At 40.3% G+C, this 26,741-nt stretch overlaps 1 protein-coding gene across 10 annotated transcripts in view; it reads right to left on the reverse strand.

Moving 5' to 3' along the window:
* The window catches only part of ERC1 (ELKS/RAB6-interacting/CAST family member 1), a 509,051-nt gene that overhangs the window by 198,957 nt on the left and 283,353 nt on the right, over positions 1-26,741 (reverse strand). For all 10 annotated transcript variants that reach the window (XM_075006075.1, XM_075006082.1, XM_075006057.1 and 7 more), the window contains one exon: positions 5,658-5,818. In XM_075006075.1, coding sequence (XP_074862176.1) covers positions 5,658-5,818 — 161 coding nt within the window. The remainder of the gene's footprint in view (positions 1-5,657; positions 5,819-26,741) is intronic.

Below are 26,741 nucleotides of genomic sequence, written 5' to 3' on the forward strand. Positions count from 1 at the left end.
TGGAAGGCTGGGCTAAGATCCCTCCAAGCTGCACAGACACGCAACTGCCTATTAAGACCTGATACAGTGTGGAGAGACACTTCTCCTCAAGCCATGGATCTGCCACAGCAGGGACAGGTCTCTCTCTCTGCTAGTCCCAGCAACGACCTGCTGCAGTGAGGAGAGGTGCCTTTTCCTGCCAGCCTCAACCTCGGTCTTGCTCATCTCCACTGCATCTGCTGTGGTCCTGGAGAGGTCTCTCTCATCTGTCCCCAAGGTGTTGAGGTGAGAGGAGGCTTGGGGATAGTCCTCTCTCCCTGGGGCAGCTGGCACTCCAAACACCTTGTTCCCTGCTCCACTCCAAAGACCACACTCCCAGCCAGAGCCCATACTTAAACCTCTGCCTCATCTCTGTGCCCCCTCCTTCACCCCAAAACCCTCCTGCTGTGACCCACCTAAGAGCCTCCTCCATATTGGTGCACATATCATTCTGCACATGGACACAAAAATCAAAGGAAACACTGTGGTGGATCCAACCACAGCTACTGCTCCAACAGGCTGAGGACTGATGCTCTGGCTGTTCTCTACCTACTCAAGTGGCCCCAGTGCTGGCTGCCAGACAGCTATTCCAGTGGGTCTTGGAGCTGGCAGCTGGCCAGCTGTTCTGATCACCGTTGCTCCACAGCCATCAGCCTGACTACCCAGTCAGCTGCTCTGGAAGTGGCTGCTCTGGCTGCCTCAGGGCTAACAGCAGCTCCAACTGTGCCTTAGAAGTCAAGGAGATCCTGGAAAGTCATGGAATGTGAATCATATCGTTAATTATGATACAATATTTAATTATGAAACTATATCATATTTTCCATGGACTCATTTCTGTGTGGCGCCTTCCTTTATTTACTCCATGACATGCAAATTCTGAAATGAATACAGAATTATTAATTTATTTTATGCAGCATTTATCATAGTGTGTAAGTGCCTCATAAATATTAACGAATCATCTCAAAAGTGAGATGAGAGATCATTATCATAACGGGGAAATAGATGGGGAAACTGAGACAAAAGACTTGCCTGATGCCACACATGAATGAGTAACAGAGCCAGAATTAGAACTCAGGATTTTCTTGACTCCCAACCCTATGGGTATAGAGGTTAGACCTTCCTGGTCAGGCACCCTCTGGACCCAACCAGTCCTGAAGGAGGGAATTTGTCAGACTAGGGGAGGTCAATTCTGGCCCCCCTGCCCAATTCCACTTCCAGCCCCAGTTGATGGCCCCTGGCCCTGCTCTGACTCCTGACCACTGGTCCCACTCAGGCTGCCCAACCTGGCCAGACTCCCTCTGCTGCCACTAGCCTCAGCCAGATGCACAGTCCTGGCAGGGCTACCAGCTGCAGGCCCTCCTGCTGTCAGGGCTCTCTGATCCAGGAACATCTCTCTGGTCCTGTTGGACCATAGTTGTTGCCAGACCAGAGAATCCTGATTCTTAAAAGTTCAACCTGTACCTCCAGAACACACTGTATTACTGCCAGAAATACTGAACATGCACAGTTCCCCTTGATTTCAGTGTCAGTTTTGAGTTCTCATCATACCTACAAATCAGGCCCCAGGTGTCTCATACTGGGCATTCAGAAAATGAACACATACAATTAATAGCCATCCACCAACATTTTTTATTTAAATGACTTGCTAAGCATCAGGTAAGAATTCTGCAGTATGTGCATTAACAACCTCTCTCTTCTATTAGCCCTCTGCCTCATTCTCCATACACATACCAACTTCTAGAAGAAATAAGGTAGAAAAGTACTGAATGAGGCTGGTATCCTGTGGAAATGTAATATGTATTTATGTAAAGATAGTACCTGTGCCATACACACAAGGGGGTTGAACTAAGGTTACAAGACCAACCTAAATAATGGCATTTTATAACTTTACAGCACTTGCTTTTATAATGTTCTTTTATAATAAATTTTTGTGTATAATGTTAAAGGCTGTTGTTGGTCATGTGGGTTTTTTTAAAATAAAAAGTAAAACCAAATTCTATTACATGTAATTGTAACAACTGCTCCATTATCCATGATTATTATGGTTTAAACTAAAACTTCAGCACAGAATTCTGCACCACTTGTGTTACAGGACTATATATTAGCTGCCTGCCGGAGAAAGTCATTATAGTGAAGGATGGAGAGTATGAAATGGGTTGCTGAGGCCATGTTCTGAATCTGGGAGAGCACCAGAAGGGAATCCCTACCAACTTCCTCTATAATGATTTACAATAAAATGTGAATCTTGGAGCCTGATGAACAAAGATATATGAGATATTTTCTCTAGAGATAAGATTCTGCCTTTGAAGAAGTTTACATATAGAGGTGCACTTTAATGAGCATCTTATTCCCTCAATAGCACAGAATGACTCACTCAAAACTACTATAGTCCATTGAATAAACACAAATTCTACTTTGAGTAACAATTTTGTAAATTCATATCACCTCTGCAACAGATTATCATACTTATGCTTTCACTATAGCCTGAAGTTAGCTTTCAATAATTTATATGAAGTATACGTACTCAAATACATACTTAGATAACTTACTGAATTCTTGCAATTAGCAAACAACTATAGCATGTGCTTAAGAAAACCAAACCAAAGTAGACTGTAGTACAAAACAGCCTATTTACCCAATAAATGGTATTTTTGTTTTGAGAAAGTATAAATTCTATAGTGAACAGTTGGTATAGCTTGAACAAAACAGAAGAGAGTCCTCTGCAAAAACTTTTTAAAAATAAGTGATCATGGTCTCACAACTCATGCATAAATCTAGTCCTGAGTACATTTTAATGGTACAGCTAATTCTCTGACTTGAGGAAATATAACAAACACTCCAAAAATTCTGTAGCACATTCACTACAATATCAAACAAGACAATCCTTCAGAAAATAAGGCATTTATAAATACAGGGAGGCTTTGCTTCAAGCACTCAAGCCATAGAAAATGAGTTACAAATGCAATACATCCTCTACTGTATCTAAGAAGTATTTTTAAACTACCCATTTGCAGTTTTCAGCAGTTACTTATTTGCAAAAACAGTGGATTGTGAAGGTTGAGCTGGAAAGGGCACACTGGAATACTTTCTTATGACTAAGGTACTATTTTATGAATTGGGACACAACAGAGGAGACCTGTCCATAACAAAGAAGTTTATGGTAAGGGTGCATTCCAACACACTAAGGTTTCGATGCCATTGCCAGCTTTACAGAACTTTATGAAAGAAGGGGAGGAAGACACTAAAAGAAGTCTACATGTCCAACTACAAATTTAATGATTTCCCATCTCTCTGTTGACGTCTTCATAGCACTAATTTTCTCTCTATGTTCTCCTTCCCTCTGAGATCACAGTGGATCTACTGCTTTACTTAATTCCTGAGACTCAGTCTTACTCTATGCAATAACCTTCCAACAATAATTCAAATAGGTCATCATTTAAAAGAAGTGAGGGGGTATATTATAGAATCACAGAACAATAGAGCAGGAAGAGACCTAAAAAAGCCATCGAGTCCAGCCCCCTGCTCTAAGCAGGACCAAACCCATTGTTTAATTTCTGCATCTCTTTGCCTTTGGTTGCACTGACCTCTGAAAACTGACTCTCCTTCATATTATTCTGACTACACTGAGGTGAGGTTGCATGAATTCAGTCAATTATTAGAGCACCAGACGCGGTCTCTGCTAGAAGCAGCATGCAAACTAAAGCAGGAGGGAAAAAAATACTGGGTCCTGAGTTCCAGGGAAAATCTTTCTTGATGGCATGGTGGAGATCCAAGCAGAAAGGAAGATATAAGCTGTAGAGTAGATATAGCCATAGGCTGATACTTTGGCTGGTTACAAAGGCCTGATCTACCTAGCTAAGTCACTCAAGGACGTGACAAGTTCCTGTCCCCACCTTCACCCCCCTACCCCAAGAAATATGATTAATCCCCAATAGAAACATAATAGGTCAATGGAAGAATTCTCAAGGGGGTGGATTTAGTCCAGTGACATAAGCCCCTGCCACTGCTGTAGCAAGTGTCTGCATTACAGTGGCATTGCTGCAGCTTGTTGCAATAGTGCTCATCATTAGACACTCCCTAATCTAGAGAGTATAGAAAAGAAGCCATCGTTCCAGGACTGGTTAGGAGCAGCAGCAGGTATTGGCAATGGTCAGTAGTTTATGGGAGATGCCAGAGCAACTGATGAGAATGGGCAACTGAAGAATTGGACTGTTGATGTGTCCCCAGCAGGGAAACGTGGGAGTACTCCTACAGAATTTTGTTCATGTTCATTCAGGAGAGGACTTCCCCTCCTCTCCCTTCCACGGGCCTCCATCACTATTAAAAGCACTATAGACCCACAATTCCAAGTACATTTCAAGATATACTCGTTATTGTATACATTTTAATGAGAAGCCTTGGCACAGCAATTTGGCAAGGAAGAGTGTTGCCAGAAGACTGGATACGGGATATATCTCAAGTTGCTTTGGATTCCCACATCTTAAGAGCTATTCTTCCCTTCCCCCAATGCACCAGTTCTCAAAGCAGTGAAATTTATAGTTCAATAAATATTTTATAAAAAATAAAAAGTGTGGTTTTTAAGCAGTGCAGTCTTGCCAGATTTAGGTCAGATTGTATTAGGTAGCTGAATATGAAGCCTGTAAGTGTGGGCTCTTAAGTCAGATCTTTAAGAGCTGAACCACCTCTCTTTCCATTTCATAAGAGCTGTTTTTCTATCACTTCTTTTCTTTTTTCAAAAAAGGAAAGAAGTTAACACAGAAAAGTTAACTAAATAAACAATGGCTCACAAAACCACAGTGGAGAAACTATTGCACATCCTGCCAATAAAAATATTCCTTCTCTTCAAGGTTGGCAAAACAATTGAAAGTGTTTTTAATGAACTGCTGGCAGTGCTATCCTTCACTGCACTGAATGGTTCTTGCCTCCCTAAACTAAAGATAACCATTTATCTGTAAGGGAGGTCAGAATTTAGAAAGTATTTAAGTCTTCAAAATCTAATTCCTCATCCTTCCTGCGCACTTCAATTCTTGGCCATACTTAATATGCCGTGTGTGGGGAGTGACAGTGAAAAATATACCCAAGTTCACACTCAACTTCAGCTCAGTTTCAGCAGGGCCAATGAACTGGTCACATGACTGAAAAATCTTCATCTGGCAATAAACCCGCTGTGCTTCGATTCAGAAGATTATTGTTGCCTTCCTATACTTGCTTTTATCCTTGTCTTCCCTTCCCTTTTACTCATTGCTACACTTACTATTGCTTTGCCCTATGTTACACTATATGTTCTTCAAAGCAGGGACCATGTCTTCCTGACAATTCATACAAAAGCACACAGGGTAATGGGTCCATGATTCTGATTTAGGTTCTCTGGGCACTTATGCAAATAATACCAACAATGTATAGGGGGGAAAAAAGTGGGTGACAAGGGAAGAAAAAATACCTTTCATTCCAAATTAAAAATACACAATCTATCCCTTAGTCATGTACACAGCTCCTGGTCAGATGGTTCCTTTGAAACTGAGTGAGAACACAGTCAATTCTCTGGTGAGAAGTGCAATATGGTAACTTTCATTAGATGAAAAAACACGTAAGTGAGGAAACATCAATACAGTGCAGGCATAAGAAATGGAAACACTCACTTCATCTCCAGGACTTCCTCCAAATGTTTCCTCCTCTCTGCTCGTAGGTTGGTCAAATGGGTCTCCTTCTCAGCTAAAGACTGCTGGGTAGAGGACAGTTTTGCTTTCATAGACTCCAGTTCTTGCTTCACTTTCTCCATGGCCATCATCAACTCCTCTACCTAAGATTTTTTGGTTTGTTTGGTTTTTGAGGGGGAGGAGGGAGACAAGAGGAAAGACAGAAAAAAAAAGAGCACGACAGAATGAATATAAATGTACTGGACATCACAATTGAGATTAGAGCCAAGCTTTTGCATGTAGGCATGTAAATACATGTGTAAGTATACGTATAGTGCATATAAGGGAGAAAAACTGAAGGAAAGAAGGTACAAGTATCATCTGCATACATATGATGCCTATGCTTGACTTTTTAGTGACGTTTTAATACCTTAATATAAGTTGATTCACATGATTTGATGACAGAAAATTTACAATTTAAAGACCAAATTACAAATCTTTGACTGAAATGTTATTGTCACCTTAACATATTTAAGTGAACTCTGTAAATCTCACCAAGGTATAAAAACATGTATTAATGCATTCAGAGGCAAACATCTCAGGAAAATACTAGGTATTAAATGGAATTAATTTACAATAAATGCGAAGATATTTCATAGAACTCAGACATTTCTTACTTCCAGAACTATCCAGAAAAGAGAGAGAAATAAATGAGATGTATGGTAAGAATGAAGCTAGATAGTCTGTGACACAGTGTCACTGTGCAGCTGGACGAACACATAAATGGGGCCAAATCAAAGAACTCTTCAATAAAACAGCAACTAGTGAGGGCTATCTTACAGAACTTAACACCACAGAGGATATTGGAAAATCAGCCCAGGATAGGCAGGGATGATTGAACATTGTTCTTGCTCTATGTGTTGTTTGAAAGTATGTGAATGATTCAAATTCAGAACATGATTGTAAATTTTTGTGCAAACATTACACAGATGTTCCCTCCTAGTTATGTTTTACCCAAGGCTCTAATAGAAAAAATATTTGAGTCCTACCTTACATACAATTTACAATGGTGTTAATTAACAGTGTTAACACACAAATAGCCCATCAAGTATCAATGTGTTCTAACAGAGAAACATTACCAGATATTATTTTAATAATTTTGCAAACATCTCAGGACACACAAGAATTTCTTGCATGCAAACTCTTCAATTTAGAGGGCCCTAATCAAGGCCTCAGTTGTAAACAACTCCTCAGGGAGGGCGCAGCATTGAGAGACAGCAGTGTTTTAAAACATGTCTCCAACAGGAAGAATACAGATCTTAAAATGGTCTACGGGTAAGCAATATTTTCTGAGTTACACCTGAAAAACTGCACTGAAGTGAACAAGTGGCCATACCTATTCTACACGCCTTAAATAAATTCTTAACATTACATTAAACTCAGCTTCCACCGACAGCTTTTTACAACTATGATTTAGACGGGATACTGTCAAGGCAAGCACTGAAAGTTGTACGGTAAGGAAAAAAAACAATTTGGTATGTCTACCGATCCATCTGCCAGGGTGACCTAGCACCTCTCTCTCTCTAATCAGATGTATTTGTTTTAAAAAAAAATTCAATTTTCTTTTTATCAAACATTTTAGTTCTAAAAATAAAGGTTTCACTTTTACCAGAAATCTTAACCATTAACATTAGAAATCTGATTTTGAAACAAAATTGTAATTCTTAGCTCATGATGTGTGGAAGTGAATTTGCCAAGAGATCAGGAAAATGGAAGCGACCTTAAGTGACACAAAGTTAAAATGAAACTCACTGTAAACTGGTTAACATACATAAAATAGCCAGTTTCATTCCTCCAAACCAGGCTTTTCCTGTCTGTGGTGGTGTATTATTTTTGTGCAAAACAGATCAGATGCTCTGTCTGACTTGAAACTGGACAGAGAAAAATTCCATAGAATGGAAAAAGTAGTGTGGTTAAAAAAATGCAAGAAAAAAAAAGTACGTAAGTAGTGGTGAAAAGCAGAAAGAAACATCAACAAGGAAACTGGACACTATCTGGAAAAGGGGGCAGGGAAGCCAAGGTGTATAATATATCCCTCGTTTCCATTTCCTTTGGATGGTTCTACAATCAGAATTATCTGGGTAAGCATTTTGTTTTTAATTGGGAAGGGGGAAAAGGGTGTGTGCCAACCACAAAACCATCTGTTTAGTAACAAAGAGTAACCTCAACTAAATAAGCACACAGCCAACTTCAACAAGCAAAAGGCTTATGTCAGTTCGCTACTTGCCAAGATACAATCATTGTGGCAACAAACCTTTCCCTAATTAAGAGTTTCAGCATCCACCAATCCATTTCTAGTCACATTACAAGTTTGCAACACTAACACCAAGGGCTGGCTTGATCTTGACCTGAAGCATCTGTGATGAATTTGTATTATTAGGTGGGCACACTGATCTCAGCAGCTGATATTTGGGCCAAGGCTCCCCATGAAGGGTAGTAAGATCTAAATTCCAAAACCAGAAAGAACTGAATTATTTGGAGGCTGCATTATTACAGTTTGCTAATCTTAATCTACTCCATTTCATTTAGTAATTCTCTTAATTGTATATTTTTACTAAACTGCTAAGTTACTCATGAAAAGCAAACCAGAAAAATAAGTCTCCTAATAATGCCTCGGAGATGTGGAAAATAGCTAACCCACTATAATGTGCTAAGGAACTAATTCACTGAACTGTAACCATCTCTTATCGTGCAGAGAGAGAAGTGATAGTCACCCACATGATTTTCTGTTAAGCTTTTTCTTAGAATACAACTGTGCCAAATAGTGATGGGTACATTTATAACACATAATCTTTTGAATACATGTAATTATGAGCAATTCAGTGATTTCATTGGAAATATCTGAATTCAACTTAAACATTAAAGAACAATATTAATGAGATGGTGATTCATCAATTTTGCTGTACTCAAGTCCTTGCATATCTCAGGAGCCAGTGCTGGAGTTGCTGGCACAGGAGCACTGACTGTATGCAACTTGTGTATCTAATTTTCATAAAATCATAGATTTACAGAACGGGAAGGGAACCATGAGAGTTCATCGAGTTCAGTTCCCTGCCCTCTCGGCAGGACCAAGCATCATCTAGACCATCCCTGATACCTAACCTGCTCTTAAAAATCCCCAGTGTCGCAGATTCCACAACCTCCCTAGTTAATTTTTTCCAGTGTTTAACCAGACTGACAGTAAGGAAGATCTTCCTAATGTCTAATCTAAACATTCCTTGGTGCAGTTTAAGCCCATTGCTCTTTGTCCTATCCCCAGAGGCCAAGGAGAACAATTTTTCTCCCTCCTCCTTGTAACACTCCTTTAAGTACTTGAAACCATTATCATGTCCCCTCCAAGTCTTTTCTTTTCTAAACTAAACAAGCCCAGTTCTTTCAGTCTTCTCTCATACCTCATGTTCTCTAGAACTTTAATCTTACTGCTCTTCTCTCGATCTTCTCCAGCTTCTCCATATCTTTCTTGAAACGTGATGCCAATTAAGATCTAATCAGCATAGAGTAGAGCGGAAGAATGACCTCTCATGTCTTGCTCACTACACTCGTGTCAATGTAGTGTAGTGAGCAATCTCGTTTGCTTTTTTTGCACCAGCATCACACTGTTGACTCACTTTATTTATTCCTAATTAATGCTAGTTTTGATTTGGCTTTTCCTAAGAATTCATTTGGCTAGTTATGTAACTGGTTCATAATTATGCATGTATGTTCAGAATTAAGATAGTGATATGAATGCATCATCAAAAGATTTTTTTTTTTTTTTTTACTGTTCACGAGAGGAAATTGATATTATTTAATGAGAGGACTGTAATGCTGACAAACATGAACCTCACTACATATTCACAGCATGTTCTGGACCTTGAGGAACTCTATGAAGTTGGACTGGCTTTCTCAATCATCTCCCCCTCACACTCTTTATTAGGCTAGGTCTACACTAGGGAAATAAGTCAATTTCAGATATGCAATTCTAGCTACGGCAATTGTATAGCTAGAATCGACATATAGGAAATTGACTTACCTGACTATCCTAAGTAAGGAAGGTCGATGAGTGTGTTTGTCCCATTGACCTCCCTAACTCTACACAGTAGCATGGAGTACAGGGGTTGAATGCCGACCATTTTTACCAGATGCACAAAATTGAACTTTGGAAGATCACCCCTGACCAGATCGATCTTCCCAGAAGTACAGACATACTCTTACTGAGGGAGTTCAATCCACCTTCATCCAGGTTGTCCAAAATTCTTCTGGGCTATCTACATTAGCATTCTTCTTTCGAAAGAGGCATGCAAATGAGGGAAATCGAAAATGCAAATCGTGCAAATTTACATATCTGGCACCTCATTTGCCTATTCTTCTTTCAAAAGAGCTTCTTTCGAAAGAAGAAAAGCAGTGTAGACGCACATCTTTTGAAAGGAAACCCCATCTTTGAAAGAACCCTTCTTCCTTAAAAAAAACAAAAAAACAAAAAAACAGGAAGAAGAGTTCTTTTGGAGATGGGGATTACTTTTGAAAGAGCTGCGTCTACATGGCTTTTCGTCTTTTGAAAGAATATGCAAATGAGGTGTTAGATATGTAAATCTGCACCTCATTTTCATTTCCCTCATTTGCAGGTCTCTTTCAAAAGAGGTATGCTAGTGTAGACGTTGCCCTGTAGTCTTGTTATTTTTCTTTTGCCTCAGGCTATGTCTGCTCTAGCCTGGATGATTGACCCACTTAGGGTTGATCTTCTGGGGTTTATTTTCACGTCTGGAAGGATGCACAAAATCGACCTCTCAGGGATTGAGTCGATTCCTGTACTCCTTGTGAGATGCAAGGAGTAAGGGAGATTGACAGGAACTCACCCTTTGACCTTCTTCAGTAAAGACAGACAGGAAAGCTGAGTGGAAACACCAGTTCTAGCTATGCTGTTTTCATTTTCCAAAGATGCATACTGACCTGGTATATTTTAAATTGCTGAATTTGATCACATTGAGCAAAACAATTTTTTTCATATGATTAATCTGAAAAGCACCATAGACACAAGACACAAAAGCTGTTAAAAGCCTGCTATTTTGACTAACAATAAAAGCTCATACCAAACAAAACATTTGAAATCAGAAGCGAGACAAGAATCTCCCACAGAAGAAAAGAGACTACCTTCTTCACCACCCACCATTCTTTATTTCTCAGAGCAGGAATGTCAAACCCAAAATCTACTAAGGGCTGCACAAACGAAAACTGGTATCTTTCAGAGCCACCAAAGAAAACGTACTTCTATCAGAAAGTCATAATTATTTATTACAGATTGACTAGGTCTACGCTATCCCAAAACTTCGAAATGGCCATTTCGAAGTTTATTAATGAAGCACTGAAATACATATTCAGCACCTCATTAGAATGCCGGCGGACGCAGAACTTTGAAATTGTCGCCGGCATTCTAATAAGGAATAAGGGGAATAAGGGGATTTCGAAGTTGCTGGGGTCCTTTCAAAAAGGACCCATCTGGACGAGCCGCGGCAATTTCGAACTGCAGCGGCTGACAGCATTCTAATAAGGGGCCGAATATGTATTTCAGCGTTTCATTAGTAAACTTCGAAATGGCCATTTGCATGGCCATTTCAAAGTTTTGGGATAGTGTAGACATGGCCATTATGTTTTAGGTATATTTTACAATATTTTTTCAGGTCTTGTTTGTATATAATACAACAATTTTAATCCAGAATTAATACTTAATATGAATTTTATTGTTTTGTAACTTTACTAATAGTTCATAAAATCTAATGCATAAAATAGTTGTAATTCACTCATATATAACATTTTTTAATTTAAATATGAATTTAACATACTCCATGACCTGGCTGTCTCCCAACCCCAGTTGGGTCCCCAAGGCTGGAGCTGTTGGTGGGGCTCCAGTTCCCTTTAGGCTCCCAGCCCCAGGGCTGTGAAAAAATTTTATGGGGCTGCATGCTTGTTATGCTTGTCTCAGAGACTCTTCTCCTAGACATTTCAGGTCTGCTGCTATTTATTCCTGTCTCCCCACCCTCTGGATTTTTACAAGCAGTACTGAAATTAAATATGTACATTTCTGACATTACTTTTCACTGAATTGAACTGATGAAAGGGTGTGGTAGATAGGCAGATGGAAAGAAGAAAGACCTGGCTCTGTGTAAGCTTACTTGGGACCCAGAAAGCTTTCCAAGAGCAGATGTTAAGACATGGAAAAAGCACAGGCCAAAGCTGGGACTTCAGTATGTAATTTAACCAACTTCAGAAATACATTATAAGGACAAAACATTGGGCCTGACATATTGTGCAGTGCCAGCAAGATCAAGTGGTTTGTTTAAATCATAAGCTAATAACCCTTTATGCAAAAAAAAGAAGGGAAAGAATTATGGTTTCACAACAGACCCATTTTCTTTAAGAAGACAATGGGGGTGTCTTAGGTGTTGTGAAAGACTATAAGCAAAACATTTTCAACTGTGTTGTCTATTGTTCTTAATACAAAAGCAATTTTCTGAATTATCACAGAGACATTTGGAAAACTGTCTGGTTATAGCTTATTGGAAGAGGTAAATGCAAGAACCTCAGAAAAGTTAGAAAAATAATTAACCAGTACCGACCATAATTCTCATCAGTCAGTAAAAATTAAAAACACTCGTGTTATTAGGAGCCAAGGAAGGCCCTCAATTCAGCACAACTGCTGAAAGCTCTGCTGCATTGGCAGGGTACAGCTATGAAGCAAGCATAGTTGGGATTCTGCCTCTACTATGTAGAATGGAACTTTTGGCTCAATGACAGCCTTGACTAACCTAACATTTGCATATGTGTTTGCAGGCCTGCTGAAAGGATCATGACCACTGGGTTGTCCATTATGAAAATCTGATAGCCAAATGGCATGTGGCCATTTTCAAAAATAAAGTTTTTGCTTTTAATATAATGTATGCACACAACACACACATCTATATCATACACAATTTGAAATCCTATTTTATGTAAGTTTAGATGAAGTATGATGTAGAACCTTTAAGTGTTGTCGTATACCTTGTGGTGAGATGAAACAATGGTACTCAAACTGAGAGTATCATTTTCTGTGGTTTCAGAAACACTATAGCATAATTAGTTTTTAATGTTTAAGTTAATTTCAACACTTTGAAGAATCATTTATTGATCAATCCTACCAAATAACAATATATTTGATTTTTTTAATTGAGTTTTAGATGGAAAAGTATTTTTTTCCCAAAAACGATAAAGCTGTTTTCATATGGCCGCTATTTTGCAACACATTATGGCTGGGTCTATGCTAGAGAGTTCTGTCGACAGAAGGAGTCTTCTGTCAACATAACACAGGGAGCATCTAAACACTTCAGCTGTGTCTACGCTTGCATTCCTCTTTTGAAAGAGGTATGCAAATGAGGAAAATCAAAAATGCAAATAAGGTGCAAACTGGCATATCTGGCACCCATTTACATATTCTTATTTTGAAATAGCTTCTTTCGAAAGAAGAAAACCAGTGTAGACACTGCCCTTTCAAAAGTAAACCCCATCTTCAAAAGAATCCTTAGGCTATGTCTACACTAGAAGCATCTTCTACAGAAGTTACTGTTGACAGGGAAATCTCGACAGAACAGTCGACAGATGCTTGTAGTGTAGACATAGCCTCTATGAAACATATTCATATCACATACTCAATTTCCAAATTATCACAAATGTGATTGAAAATACAGAAGATTATTACAGTAGAAATTTGCATCTTATACTGAAGTTTGTGCACAAGTAGCAATGGATTGCTTGCCCACAGTTTGTACTGCACAGTGGGTAGATATAAATGAACATGAATTTCTAATGCTTCTCTGTTTGTAAACTGCTGGTTGTGCACTGTATGATCTAGTTTGCCTGGCAGAAGGTTTTAGACCTAATGACTCATGGAGTTTTAAGGCCAGAAGGGACGTCCGTGATCATCTAGTTGAACTTTCTGCACATTCCAGGCCACACAACTTCTCCCATAGACTCCTGTTATAGATGCATGACCTTTGGCTGAGATACTCAAGTCCTCAAATCACAATTTAAAGACCAAATTATAGGGAATCCACCATTTACACTAGTTTAAAACTGTAAATGCCTCATCCTGCAGAGGAACTTGAGAAACTCATAGGATCACTTTTCATATGATCAGGGGGCTGGGGTGCCCCTTCCTATAGCATCCTGGAAGAGCTGAACAAGAAGCCATTATCATTCATCAACAACTTTGTTGGACTGGTTACATGGTCTGGATGTCTGATCAGAGCCTCTGAAAACAGATTTTGTTTTCAGAGTTGAAGGAAGGACAGAGGAGCATTGGGGTACAGAGGAAGCGATATATGGACATGCTGAAGGCATACATGAAAAGGTGCAGCTTCAGTGTTGACACTTATAAGAACCTTGCTGAGGACCATCCCTAGTGGAGAGCAGTAATCCGTGAGGGGGTGGTACAATTTGAGAGGCCCCGCTGAAACACAGATGAGGAGAGGAGGAAGAGAGAGAACAGCAAAAATTGCCCCATGCCCCTTCAACAGCCACCAATGCCTGCCCCTTCTGTGATAAGACCTGTGGCTCCAAAACTGGCCTGGTCCAACATTGACAGACTCTGAAATAGAGGGCACAATGCTGGCTGTTTGTCAAGAAGTCCCAAACTAGCTTGAAACCGACAAACTAATTTTTTGCTCCAACAGTGGGACCAGAGCATGAGATAAATCAAGCCATCCTGCCTTCAACTCTGTAAACAGAATGGCTGTGGCCGCACTATCCTCTTCCTTTTGGAAGGGGCATAGTAATGAGGGATTTAGGCAGATGCTAATGAGGCACTGCCATGAATATGCAGCACCTCACTAGCATAATGGTGGCAGTGCGTGCTTCAAAAGTGCCGCTTTCAGAAAGCATGATGCTCATGTAGCTGGGAGCCTTTCCTTATGACCTCCTGATTTCAAAAGCCCCTTCGTGCCAAGGGAGGCTGTGGAATCTCCATCACTGGAGATATTTAAGAACAGGTTAGATAGATGTCTATCAGGGATGGTTTAGACAGTACTTGGTCCTGCCATTGGGGTAGGGGGCTGGACTTGATGGCCTCTTGAGATCCCTTCCAGTCCTAGTATTCCATGATTCTATGATTCTTCCCAAAACCAAATGAGAAGTAGGGGCTTTCGAAATCAGGAGGTCATTTCGAAAGGCCCAGACTACACAGGTGGCATGCGTTTTGAAAGTGGCACTGTCAAAGCATGTGCGGCCGCTATTATGCTAATGAGATGCTGCATACTCATGGCAGCCCTTCATTGGCATCTGCCAAAATCCCTCATTACCATGCCCCTGCTGAAAGGAGGGGGCTAGTGTAGCTACAGCCAATCTGTTTTAAGAGGCACTGATCAAGCTTTGATTTTTTTCCAAGTCAAGAATTCAGATACAATCAAAAAGATAGTGTGTGCGCATACACATGCACACACAGAGCTAAAGGTAGGTCTAAGTTTACACAGGAGCTCAAGCTAGCTTTCAGGCCATGACGTGATTTTTTCTTGGCAGTCTTTGCATATTTAAAAAATGCTGAAGTAATACAGAACAGTACAGGAGGAGCATACAGAATTCCGAAACACAGATGCCAAACTTTATCACCTAATGTGAAAAGATGAGGTAATTTTAAATGGAAAAAGATGATGTGGATCTTATGCAAAAATCTATAATCATGTCAGTTATACAAAATCAGGAACAAACAAACAACAAAAAGCCCCGTGGCACCTTATAGAGTAACAGATATTTTGGAGCATAAGCTGTTGTGGGCAAAGACGAAGCAGGTCTTTGTCCACGAAAGCTTATGCTCTCAAATATATGTTAGTCTGTAAGGTGCCACAGGACTTCTTGTTGTTTTCGAAGATACAGACTAACACGGTTGCCTCTCTGATACTTGTCACCAACAAACATAATAGCTTTTGCCCTCTGCACCAGCTTTACATAAGCTCCACACCTAAATAGCACTCTGACTCTGTTCTCCAGGAAAGCTCCCCCTGCCCAAGGTAAAACCTGTCTCGGTTTACACATTGGTATCACTCCTGATTTTCTTTTTCTTTTGTATGTTGGCACATTCAGAAGGAATTGCAGATACTCATATTACAGTTGCCTATGGAAGAGATCAGATCCCTCTTACAATAAAGAAATGTAAACCAATATAAATCAAACGGCAAGAGAGGAGTCTAGGAGTATCTGCTGAGCTTTTATAACTGGTTTAAATATTTGCCTATGGGAAAGTGTGAAAGCAATTCAAAGCTTCAAATATCACTTGAAACCAAGTATTAATTGATTACTTAATGATTGTTTAACCCTACTGAAGCACTCCTCCAAACCCAAAGAAAAGTATCAGAGTGGGTTATGTAATATCATAGGTCTTTGCCTCCAGGTATTAGCCCCTGAAAATGGCTCTCTTTATTCATTTTTACTTCCACAGAAAATAACTTCATCACCTATTACATGCAAATGAATGAAATATATGTGTGCATGTACGTACACACACACACACACACACACACACTCTTGCACTCCAACGAATTTGGGTTGGAAGCATTTTATGAGAAGGGGTTTCACTGAAAATATCCAGGAGAGGTTCAGCCAAAGAGAATGTAAACTGCTTATTAAATCAATGGGAACCCATCTGGATTCAGCAGTTTCACCTCCAGCCATAGGTTGGATTACTGTACTGATCTCCCAATAATCTAGTTTATCAAACTTCTCTGTAAGAGATAACTGAAGGGTCAAGGAAACATTAAAAGCAAACTGTCCCTCTGTTAGAGGTTTGAGTAAAAATACTGACATATTCTTAAGGCACATCAGCTAGTTTTAGAGAACATTGCTGTAAGCAGGTAGTCCACCAGCATTTCCATTATAAACATCAATACGCAGTGACCTATATCTCTGGAAGAGGAACAAGAGCTCATGCTATTAAAGAATATTCCCCAACATCCAACACGTTAAAAGAAAAGCATATTTTGACTGTCTTTCAGTTAGTTACAGGAGTGCGGAGTAAAAAGGCTGTTTGGGTTTCTTTTGTAATTCTAGAACATCTATGATTGAAATTAATTTTAGATGACAGATGATTACATATAACTAATTTTAATTTTATTTAATGTGATAGGGAAAGGCAAGCAGGGTAACAAGCAAGGAAATGATTATAAAGGTCCAGTCTGGTGGCCTTATGGCAGCTACTATTTTGGGAGAAAGTGCAAACCAGAATTTAGGTCCAAAATTTCTCTTTCATTGCTCTATAGTGACTATTTCTGAAATGCCAAGGGCTGGACTCTTAAATTAGCTGAACCTAAATGGCTATGATATGGGGATTTACACCTGGGAATCTTTAAAGGTGGTGGATGGTGTAAGGAAGGAAAATGAGGATGATGATCCCAGGTGAGTTTTTTTTATTCATTAACAAGTCCTCAGCATTTTTCCTGATCAGGTGAGGCTATGAATTATACTGTGCATGCATGATACTAAATTCTGTGCGCCTTGATAACATCTCAACATTCCTTACTGATGCAAAATGAGTTCTGAAAGAGTCTTTAATTTCATTAGAACAATTTAACCAGAACACAGGAGGAAAGAATTAACACAAGAAAATATACCTAAACAGCACTCTTGGTGTAAAACCCTAACAGCCAGGAAATCTACCATTTAGCTTCCTATGTCCTTATCAAACCCACTTCAACAAACACAGGGCAGATATATTTGCAAAGGGCAGACTTAATAGGTTAAAAAGTATAAGCAATGTGTTTAAATTTGGGTGCATGAACTTAGGTACCACAGCTAAAATACCCTTATTTTCACAGGTTTTGCACACCAACAGCTTTAAAGGAGGTCATTAGGAGATTTAAAATCAGACATCTAACTAATAAATCTAACTGTAGATCACTATATTTTGAAACAGCTGCAGTTTCAGCTATACATTTTGAATGCTCTAGCTTTTCAAAGTCAGGTCCTAATGCTATTTAAGATTATTTGGGCTGGTGTGAGGAGAGATTAACAGTTGGTACCTAAGAGAGAACAGAACTAGGTTTCGTCACCTACAACCACTAGCTAAATTCTAAAACACACTGCTCTTAATATTCAAAGACAACAAAGCTAACCAAAGTCACTTCTGTCATAGTTGGGTACGGTCATTTAAATGACTCTCAACAAATTAGAGAGGGCAGACTTTTCTTTGAAGTGGCAGCAGACCAGGCCTGACGCATGCTATTGATTGTTTAATAGTTCTGTGTTTTTTCCTAGACTGTCGCACCATGAAGTCAAACCATATATTCTTCCAGTATTGTATGAAGACCATCAGCCTGATTTAAGATTTTAAAATGGGCCAGCATTAAAAAGAAGCTATTATTTCATTAGCTCTGGAATAGCAACCAACAGTGAGACTACTGGGTCCTAATCTGAAATAAAAACATTCTAATATTACATTCAGTAAGCCAAAAAAAAAAAAAACCCTCAGAAGACCAAAGTACTGGATGAATCAGGGATTAGCAACTGATAGGAGCAAAAGATTAAGTATTTCACCATTTCGTCACTGGCTTGAATCCATTCCTGTTCAAAATGAATGAAAATGATTTCATTTGATATCTGCATGGTGGCTTATGTGAAATTAATTGACAATGTCCTATGTCTTCTTGCTTTGTCTTACACATCTAAGCCGTGTCTACATGTGCACGCTACTTCGAAGTAGCGGCACTAACTTCGAAATAGCGCCCATCACGGCTACACGTGTTGGGCGCTATTTTGAAGTTAACTTTGACGTTAGGCGGCGAGACATCGAAGTCGCTATCCTCATCAGGAGATGGGGATAGCGCCCTACTTCGACGTTGAACGTCGAAGTAGGGACCGTGTAGTCATTGCGCGTCCCGCAACTTCGAAATAGTGGTGTCCGCCATGGCGGCCATCAGCTGAGGGGTTGAGAGACGCTCCCTCTCCAGCCCCTGCGGGGCTCTATGGTCACCGTGTGCAGCAGCCCTTAGCCCAGAGCTTCTGGCTGCTGCTGCGGCAGCTGGGGATCCATGTTGCAGGCACAGGGTCTGCAACCAGTTGTTGGCTCTGTGGATCTTGTGTTGTTTAGTGCAACTGTGTCTGGGAGGGGCCCTTTAAGGGAGCGGCTTGCTGTCGAGTCTGCCCTGTGACCCTGTCTGCAGCTGTGCCTGGCACCCTTATTTCGATGTGTGCTACTTTGGCGTGTAGACGTTCCCTCGTAGCGCCTATTTCGATGTGGTGCTGCCCAACGTCGAAGTTGAACATCGACGTTGCCAGCCCTGGAGGACGTGTAGACGTTATTCATTGAAATAGCATATTTCGATGTTGCTACATCGAAATAAGCTACTTCGATGTAGGCTTCACGTGTAGACGTAGCCCTAGTGTCTTAAACTCCACAATTACCAAGGTGCAATGTGGCCACCCACCACTGTTGCTTCTTTCACTCTTCAGTCCTCTCAGTACAGCTATAAGATTGATATCCATGTTAACCTACCGTACATATTTTCTCACAGCAAATAAACTAGCATACTACAAGGTGATAATTTAATTGGTTAATAACATAGAGCAAGTATTATGACTGGTTAATGACTTTAATTAAATAATACAATGTCTTAACAGCATGTTCTTCAAAGAGTCATAGGAGATACATTCTTGTGGCTCATGAGCCTTAGTTTGAGTATCACTGTTTTAGTATCCTGGAGAATCACAGTAGCCCAGTCAGCCATTACCCTGTAAAATTCCAGAGAACCAAAACAGAACTGCAAAAGCGGGCTCATATTTTTGCAACTGTGGACTTTTGATTTATGGTATTCCCTGTGTCTTGTGGGAAAATAAGATTGAGAGCAAGCAGAGCAGTGAAAATAGCCTACTTGTGAGACACGTCTCTTTCTTGATGCTGGACAAAACAATAAAGCTCAAACCCTGATCAACACACCAAGCTGAGTGGTGGAATGAAAATACCTGCAGGGAGATATTACACTGAATATATGTGCCTGAATTTTGATGGTGGGTGGGATGCCAAAGGAACTGCAGGCCTGAGGAAAATCTCACTATCTGTAATTATTTTTAAGGTAGTTTTAAAAATCTCACTTGCTTGATGAACAATTTTAATAATAAGTTTTGATTACACTTAACCATGAAAGATTTTTTAAAGTCAAAATTATCAACAGCTATGATGGAGAGAAAGAGAAGAAGAAAGTAAGAAGAGCATTCACATATTTACACATATAGGTAAGCATCATGTAAAGAACTCTTCAAAACTACACTACTTCACATTGATTGCCTTTAGTAGAGGGAAGGTGCCTAGTCATCTCAGTTCTTTAAAAAAAATGCCCATCTTCTGAAAATATGTGGATGTTTCTCTCTCCCTCTATCCTGCCAGATTTCCTTTGTGGTGGTCTAGCCCAAACGTAAAGATGAAACTTTTTGCTTCTTTATGACAAACTATCTAAAATTCTGAATTTCTTTTTATTTCTGCTTGTTCTTAGAATTGTCAAGAACATCCAGTCTTGTTTTAATAGGATTTCTTGGATAATCTAACAGTGTTCTGGTAGGTGTACCAGCCCTAAATTGAAAAGGACAAGGTGAGAAATTCTTTGTTTTAGCTAAAAATATGCTAACATTTAAAAACAGTTTTAATATAAGTTTATTTAGCTAGATTTCACATCTTTTATACTTGTGATACCACAGTCTCACTATCTCTTGAGCATTCCAAAGGGCATTCCAAGGAAGAGACAACCTGAATTTCTAACATAAAAAATACACAGGAACTAAATATTAAAGAGATTTGGCTTTTACATATCATGAAGCAGCAAAAGTGCATGACCTTTAAGTGCCCCTCTTTGCAGGCCTCACTCTAGGAATAACTTTTAAATAGATCAGCCTGAAGATAAAGTATTCTTACTTATGAAATGTTCTATCATAAAGTTTGCTTCCCTATTTGCCAGTTACCAAAATGGCCATCACCTCCAAGTTATTCATGGCAAGACTGAACATTTTCAGAAAGCGTACTCATCGTACATGTATAAATGACTGGTGTACACAAACCTATTGTGTGCATAACAGTAACTGCTGAAAGATGGACTATTTACCTGTATAAAAACATAATTCTTCTGGTCTTCCGTATTAAACAGATTAGTTGATTACAATCCACATTTGATACAATCAAAAATTTTGAAATATGTTTCATATGACTAGTTTTGTGATGGACAAATCCACCACAGTAGCTAAGAAGAGGAGAGTTTTACTAGAAAATGTAGATCCTAAAAATATTTTCAAAAGGCATAGAATAAAATAAGAGATTATATTATCTGTGGTCCCAAACCTGGAAGTGTGCAACTCTCTCACTAATGGATACTTCTGCTAACATTGCACAATAATGACTTAACTGAGCCTCCAGACAGACACAGGGCCTGCCTGAGTGGATACAGTTGTAGGATTGGACGATGTGTCATTAAATTCTTTCCCCCAAAACTACCCTCCAGTTACCAAATAAAACAACAGCTAACTGATCGTTCTGGTGTCATGCTTCACATGAAGTAAGGTAGAATACTCTAGAAAATTGCCTAGAAGTGTATTTGTTTCACTGTCACCTTAGTTAATGAAAATCTGAAAAGCACAGACAGAATATTAAAAATATTATTTGCCAGAAGGTAATAAATATTAATCTAAAGAAGCTTAATTAATCTAAAAAATTAATCTAAAGATCTTAATCACTCCAAATTTTGAAATCGGTTATAACAGAACTTGATTATACTGAGCTGCAATTAGATAGCAAAACATGTGCCTTTTTAAAGTGCTGTGTTATCAAGCTTTAGCATCCTGTAATTTTCATTTACCACAGAGGACTTGACACTTGCTTTTAAATAAAAGGGTTATATTAGAAGTGGTTTTCCGCCAGCAGTAATAAAATGGCAAGCCAACTCTCCTGCATTCTACAAGTCACTTTCCTTCTGCTGAAATCTGAAAAAGTGTAAGTTAGTCAGTAGTGAAATTTCCAAGAAGATTTTTAGAGAGAAAATAAGATGAGATCATGAAAACAATGTCTCAATGTTAACTATCACAGTTTATGCTGGTGTTGAATGAGTATATTCATGTATTGCTGTCCTGTACTCATAGATGAGAAAGAACAACTGGAACAAACTAGGTTTAAAAAGGCTTTTTTCTTCTCAGGTATTTTAATTCTGAAAGCCTTTGAAAACCCACATTAATTAAAACAATGAGAACTTTTATACCGCTAAGGAAGGAAAGACTCAGTTTTATGAGACCCTTTTCTGTGTGATTTGAATGCTGGAGTCAACTAATGCAATAGTAGGCGAGGTACAGCCAGCTCTACACTAGACTTGTATTGGTATAACTACATGGCTGAAGTGTGAGAAAAATCCACATTTCTGAGCAGCATAGTAATAGTGACAACCACTTATGCAGACCATGCCATGTGAATGGGAAAGTTATGTTTCCAGTGGACATAACCACTAGCTCTCAGAGAAGTGCATTAGCTAAGCCAGTGGAAGAGCTTTTCCTGTCAGCATTGTAGCATCTTCATTAAAATACTACAGCTGTGTAACTGCACCACTGTAATGCTGTATATGAAGAAAAGCCCTGACTAGCTCTGTTAATTCATGAAGTGTTGACAATTAAGGAGGTTAACTGCCTCAGTCAAATCAACAGGTGCTGGTAACTGAGGTGTTAAATAGCCCAGGCTTTTCAAGGTCTCTTTCATCCAATTATTTGCACCCTGTTAGCTGCAATTCCCTGAGTTCCTGTGTGGTGAGCTCCATTCTCCTGATATTGATGGTTGTTAGCTGTTCAAGCAAAGCTAGTCATCCTTGAAGAATGCTGGGGAGTAACCAGGAAAGTGAAAGCACAATTAGAACTGCAGCTAGCAAGGAATGTGAAGTGCAACAACAGGAGTTTCTACAGGCATTTTAACAATAAGGCTGGGTCTACACTAGAGAGTTTGTTGACAGAAGAGGCCCTTGGTTGACATAAGTCAGGGAACACCTACACGGTTAAAGCATTCTCTCAACAGAACTCTGCATTTGCCTCGACAGTATTATCCCTCAAAAATTTGAGGCGTCTACACTAGAAGCATCTGTTGACATAAGTTACTGTCGACAGGGAAATCTCGACAGAACCTCTGTCAACAGATTGCATCTACACACAACTTGCTCTGTTGACAGAGAACTGCCAGACTGCACTGCCTTCTGGTGCCAGAAAGCGGAATGGCCCGCTCTGCAAAGCGGCAACCGGAAGCCCTATCTATCAACAGAAGTGGCTGCACTGTACTTCTCTTGACACTACAATGTCGACAGACTGTAGGGCCTTCTGTTGACATAACGCAGGGAGTATCTACGCACTTAAGGCATTCTGTCAACAGAGTTTAGACAGAACTTTGCATTTTCCTTGACAGTGTTATTCCTCAAATTTTTGAGGGATAATAATCTCTCGACAGAGTACTGTTAACGGAAGTACAATGTGGACACTTCTGTGGATAGACAGGGCTTCTGGTTGCTGGGCAGCCCTCTTTGCAGAGCGGCCATTCCGCTTTCTGGCACCAGAGGACAGCGCACTCTGGCAGTTCTCTGTCGACAGAGCAAGTTGTGTATAGATGCAATCTGTCGACAGAGGTTCTGTCCAGATTTCCCTGCTGACAGTAACTTCTGTCGTTAGATGCTTCTAGTGTAGACATAGCCTAAAAGGGTTATCAGGGAGGGTGTGCGGCCATTACTGGATGAGGGAGGTAACCTAGTAACAGATGCTGTGGGAAAGGCTGAAGTACTCAATGCTTCTTTTGCTTCAGTCTTCACATATAAGGTCAGCTCCCAGACTATGGCACTATGGGAACGAGGTGAGCAGACCTCAGTGGGGAAAGAACAAATTAAGAGCTATTTAGAAAAACTAGATGCACACACATTCATGGGTCCAGACTCAATGCTTCCAAGGGTACTGAGGGAATTGGCAAATGTCATTGCAGAGACTTTGGCTATTATCTTTGAAAACTTGTGGAGACTGGGATAGGTCCCAGATGATTGGAAAAAGACAAATATAGTGCCCATCTTTAAAAAAGTAAAGGACAATCCAGAGAACTATCGACCAGTCAAGTCTTACCTCAGTCCCCAGAAAAATCATGGTGGCGGGGGGGAGGGATCCTCAAGTAATCCAGTTTGAAGCACTTGGAAGAGGGAAAGTGATCAAGAGCAGTCAGCATGGATTCACCAAGGGCAAGGCATGCATCGCCAATCTGATTAGCTTCTATGATGAGGTAACTGGCTCTGGGAACATGGGAAAGTCAATGGATGTGATATACCTTGACTTCAGCAAAGCTTTTGATACAGTCTCCCACCACATTCTTGCCCATAAGTTAAGAAAGTATGGATTGGATACATAGGACTGTAAGATGGACAGAAAGGCTGGCTAGACAGTCAGGCCCAATGCATAGTGATCAATGGCTCTATGCCTGGTTGACAGTCGGTTTCAAGCGGAGCACCCCAAGGATCAGTCCTAGGGCCAGTATTGTTCAACATCTTTATTAATGATGTGGATGAGAGGATGAATTGCACCCTCAGCAAATCTGTGGATGACACTAAGCTAGAGGAAGAGGTGGATATGCTGGAGGGTAGGGATAGGATCCAGAGTGACCTTAATAAATTGGAGAATTGGGTCAAAAGAAATCTGATGAGGTTCAACAAGGACAAGTGCAGAGTCCTGCACTTGGGACGGAAGAATCCTAAGCATTGTTACAGTCTGGGGATTAACTGGCTAAATAGCAGTGCAGCAGAAAGGGACCTGGGGATTAGAGTGGATGAGAAGCTGGATATGAGTCAACAGTGCACCCTTGCAGTCAAGAAGGCTAATGGCATACTGGGATGCACTAAGAAAAGCATTTCCAGTAGATCTAGAGAAGTTATTATTCCCTTTTATTTGGCACTGGTGCGGCCACATCTGGAGCACTGCACACAGTTCTGGGTCCTGCAGTACAGAAAAGATGTGGATACATTGGAACGGGTTCAGCAGAGGGCAATGAAAATTATTAGGGGGCTAAGGAATTTGGGGTCATTTAGTTTGCAGAAGAGAAGAGTAAGAGGTGATTTGATAGCAGCCTTCAGCTTCCTGAAGGGGGGCTCTAAAGAGGATAGAGAGAAGCTGTTCTCCATAGTGACGAATGGCAGGACAAGAAGCAATGGGTCTGAAGTTACAGAAGGAGACACGCAGGTTGGATATTAGGAAAAATTATTTCACCAGAAGGTGGTGAAGCACTGAAATATTTTATTTAGAGACGTGGTGGCATCTCCATCCCTAGAGGTTTTAAAGTCCTGGCTTGACAAAGTCCTGATTGAGATGATTTAGCTAGGGTTGATCCTGCTTTAGAGAGGGGGCTGGACTACATGAACTCCTAATGTTCCCTCCATCTCTAGGATTCTATGATACCAGACTCCTTCAGAGTGTTGTGGAGTTTTCAGAAATAGTAAATTGCCTTCTGTGATTTAGCTCACTTTAAAAAAAATACTCTAAACCTACATAAAGGATTTATTTCAGTTTGATGTTACTCATGACTTAACAATATTATCAGCTCAGAGCTTATCTATACACAGAAGTAATGAAGATTGGAGTACTTTCAACCAGGAGCTTGCCAGTGGAAAAAAACAGTTATTCTTTGAGGTGTATTGTTCACATCTACTCCATTCCAATCAGGTGTGTGCATGCTGTAAACACGGACATTCAAAACTTTTCCCCTTAGCAGTTCTCATTGGGTTGGCTGAGGAGCCTTTTGGAGTGGCCCCTTCATGCCACTCAATATACAACCCTGTTGGCCTGACCCTTCACTTCCTTCTTGTCAGCTATTCTGACAGGAGAGAATGAATGTGGATATTGGAAAGGTGTAAGCAACACACCTCAAAGAACAACAGTTACAAGAAGGTGAGTAATTTTTTTCTTTGTTGAGTGCTTGTTCATATTTATTCCACTTAGGTGACTCCCAAGGTTTGCCCTGGAGGTAGGGTCAGAATAAGGGAATTAGCAAACTTCTCTACCGAAAGCACTGTCCTCTTTGGTGTGCTAAGTGATGGCACAGTGGGTTGTAAATGTGTGTACTACAGACCAGGTTGCAGATCTGCAGATCTTCTGGATGGGCATCTAGGACAGGGAGGTGGCTGACAAGGTTTGAGCTCATGTTAAGTGGATCATAATAGCTGGGACTAGGACTTTGACCAGGTTGTAGCAGGTACAGATGCAGTTCATGATTCAGAAAGAAATGCACTGTAAAAAGACCTGAAGTCCCTTCATTTTCTACATACAGTTGATTCGAGTTCTTGAAAAACTTCATGCGCTGGATGTAGAATGCTAGTGCTCTTCGGATATTCAGTGAGTGAAGCCTCTGTTCCTGCACATTAGCATGTGGCTTGGGATAGAAGATGGGCAGAAAAATGTCTGGGCAAGTGACTCGGGAAGACATCCAAGCTTCAGAAAATATTTTTGTTATGGTTTGTACAATAAAGCCAAATCTTAATGAAGTGACAAATGCCAGTGGACAACAACTAACTATATTATTAACCATTGGAGAAAAAAGTGAGAGCAGTTAATTACCTATGGACACCTAGACACACTCTCTCTAGACAAGGAAGTAGTCAGAGGAACTGAAAGGTTGTTGGCTTGCTCTGCCCCTTTATTCCTTTGTTGTGGGCAATGAGGATACTCACAACACAATGAAGATTCCTGACGAAAAGAATCTGACTTCAGGAGCATGAGACATGCCCCTATCCCTGAAGCTGCTGCAGGGTTTCTTCTTGCGCCCTCCCCCATGTGCTCTTCTCAGCAAGCAGCAGCTAGCTAGAAGGGCTCCTGGCCCTCAGACTGGGGGCACAGAGGCACCCCAGCCTCCACAGCTCTGCTCAGCTCTCAGGGAAGCCCTCAAGTCCCAGTAAGCTGCAAAGGGGTTTGTGGGAGGCAAGAAGGAAAGCCTGAACTGCAGGTCCCCTCCAGCAGAAGTTTAATGGGGAAAGGGAGGGAAGCTCCTGGACCCTGGCAGAAGCTGCA

The sequence above is a fragment of the Carettochelys insculpta genome, chromosome 1 (genome assembly GCF_033958435.1).
Source record: "Carettochelys insculpta isolate YL-2023 chromosome 1, ASM3395843v1, whole genome shotgun sequence".
NCBI classification, from domain to species: Eukaryota; Metazoa; Chordata; order Testudines; family Carettochelyidae; genus Carettochelys; species Carettochelys insculpta.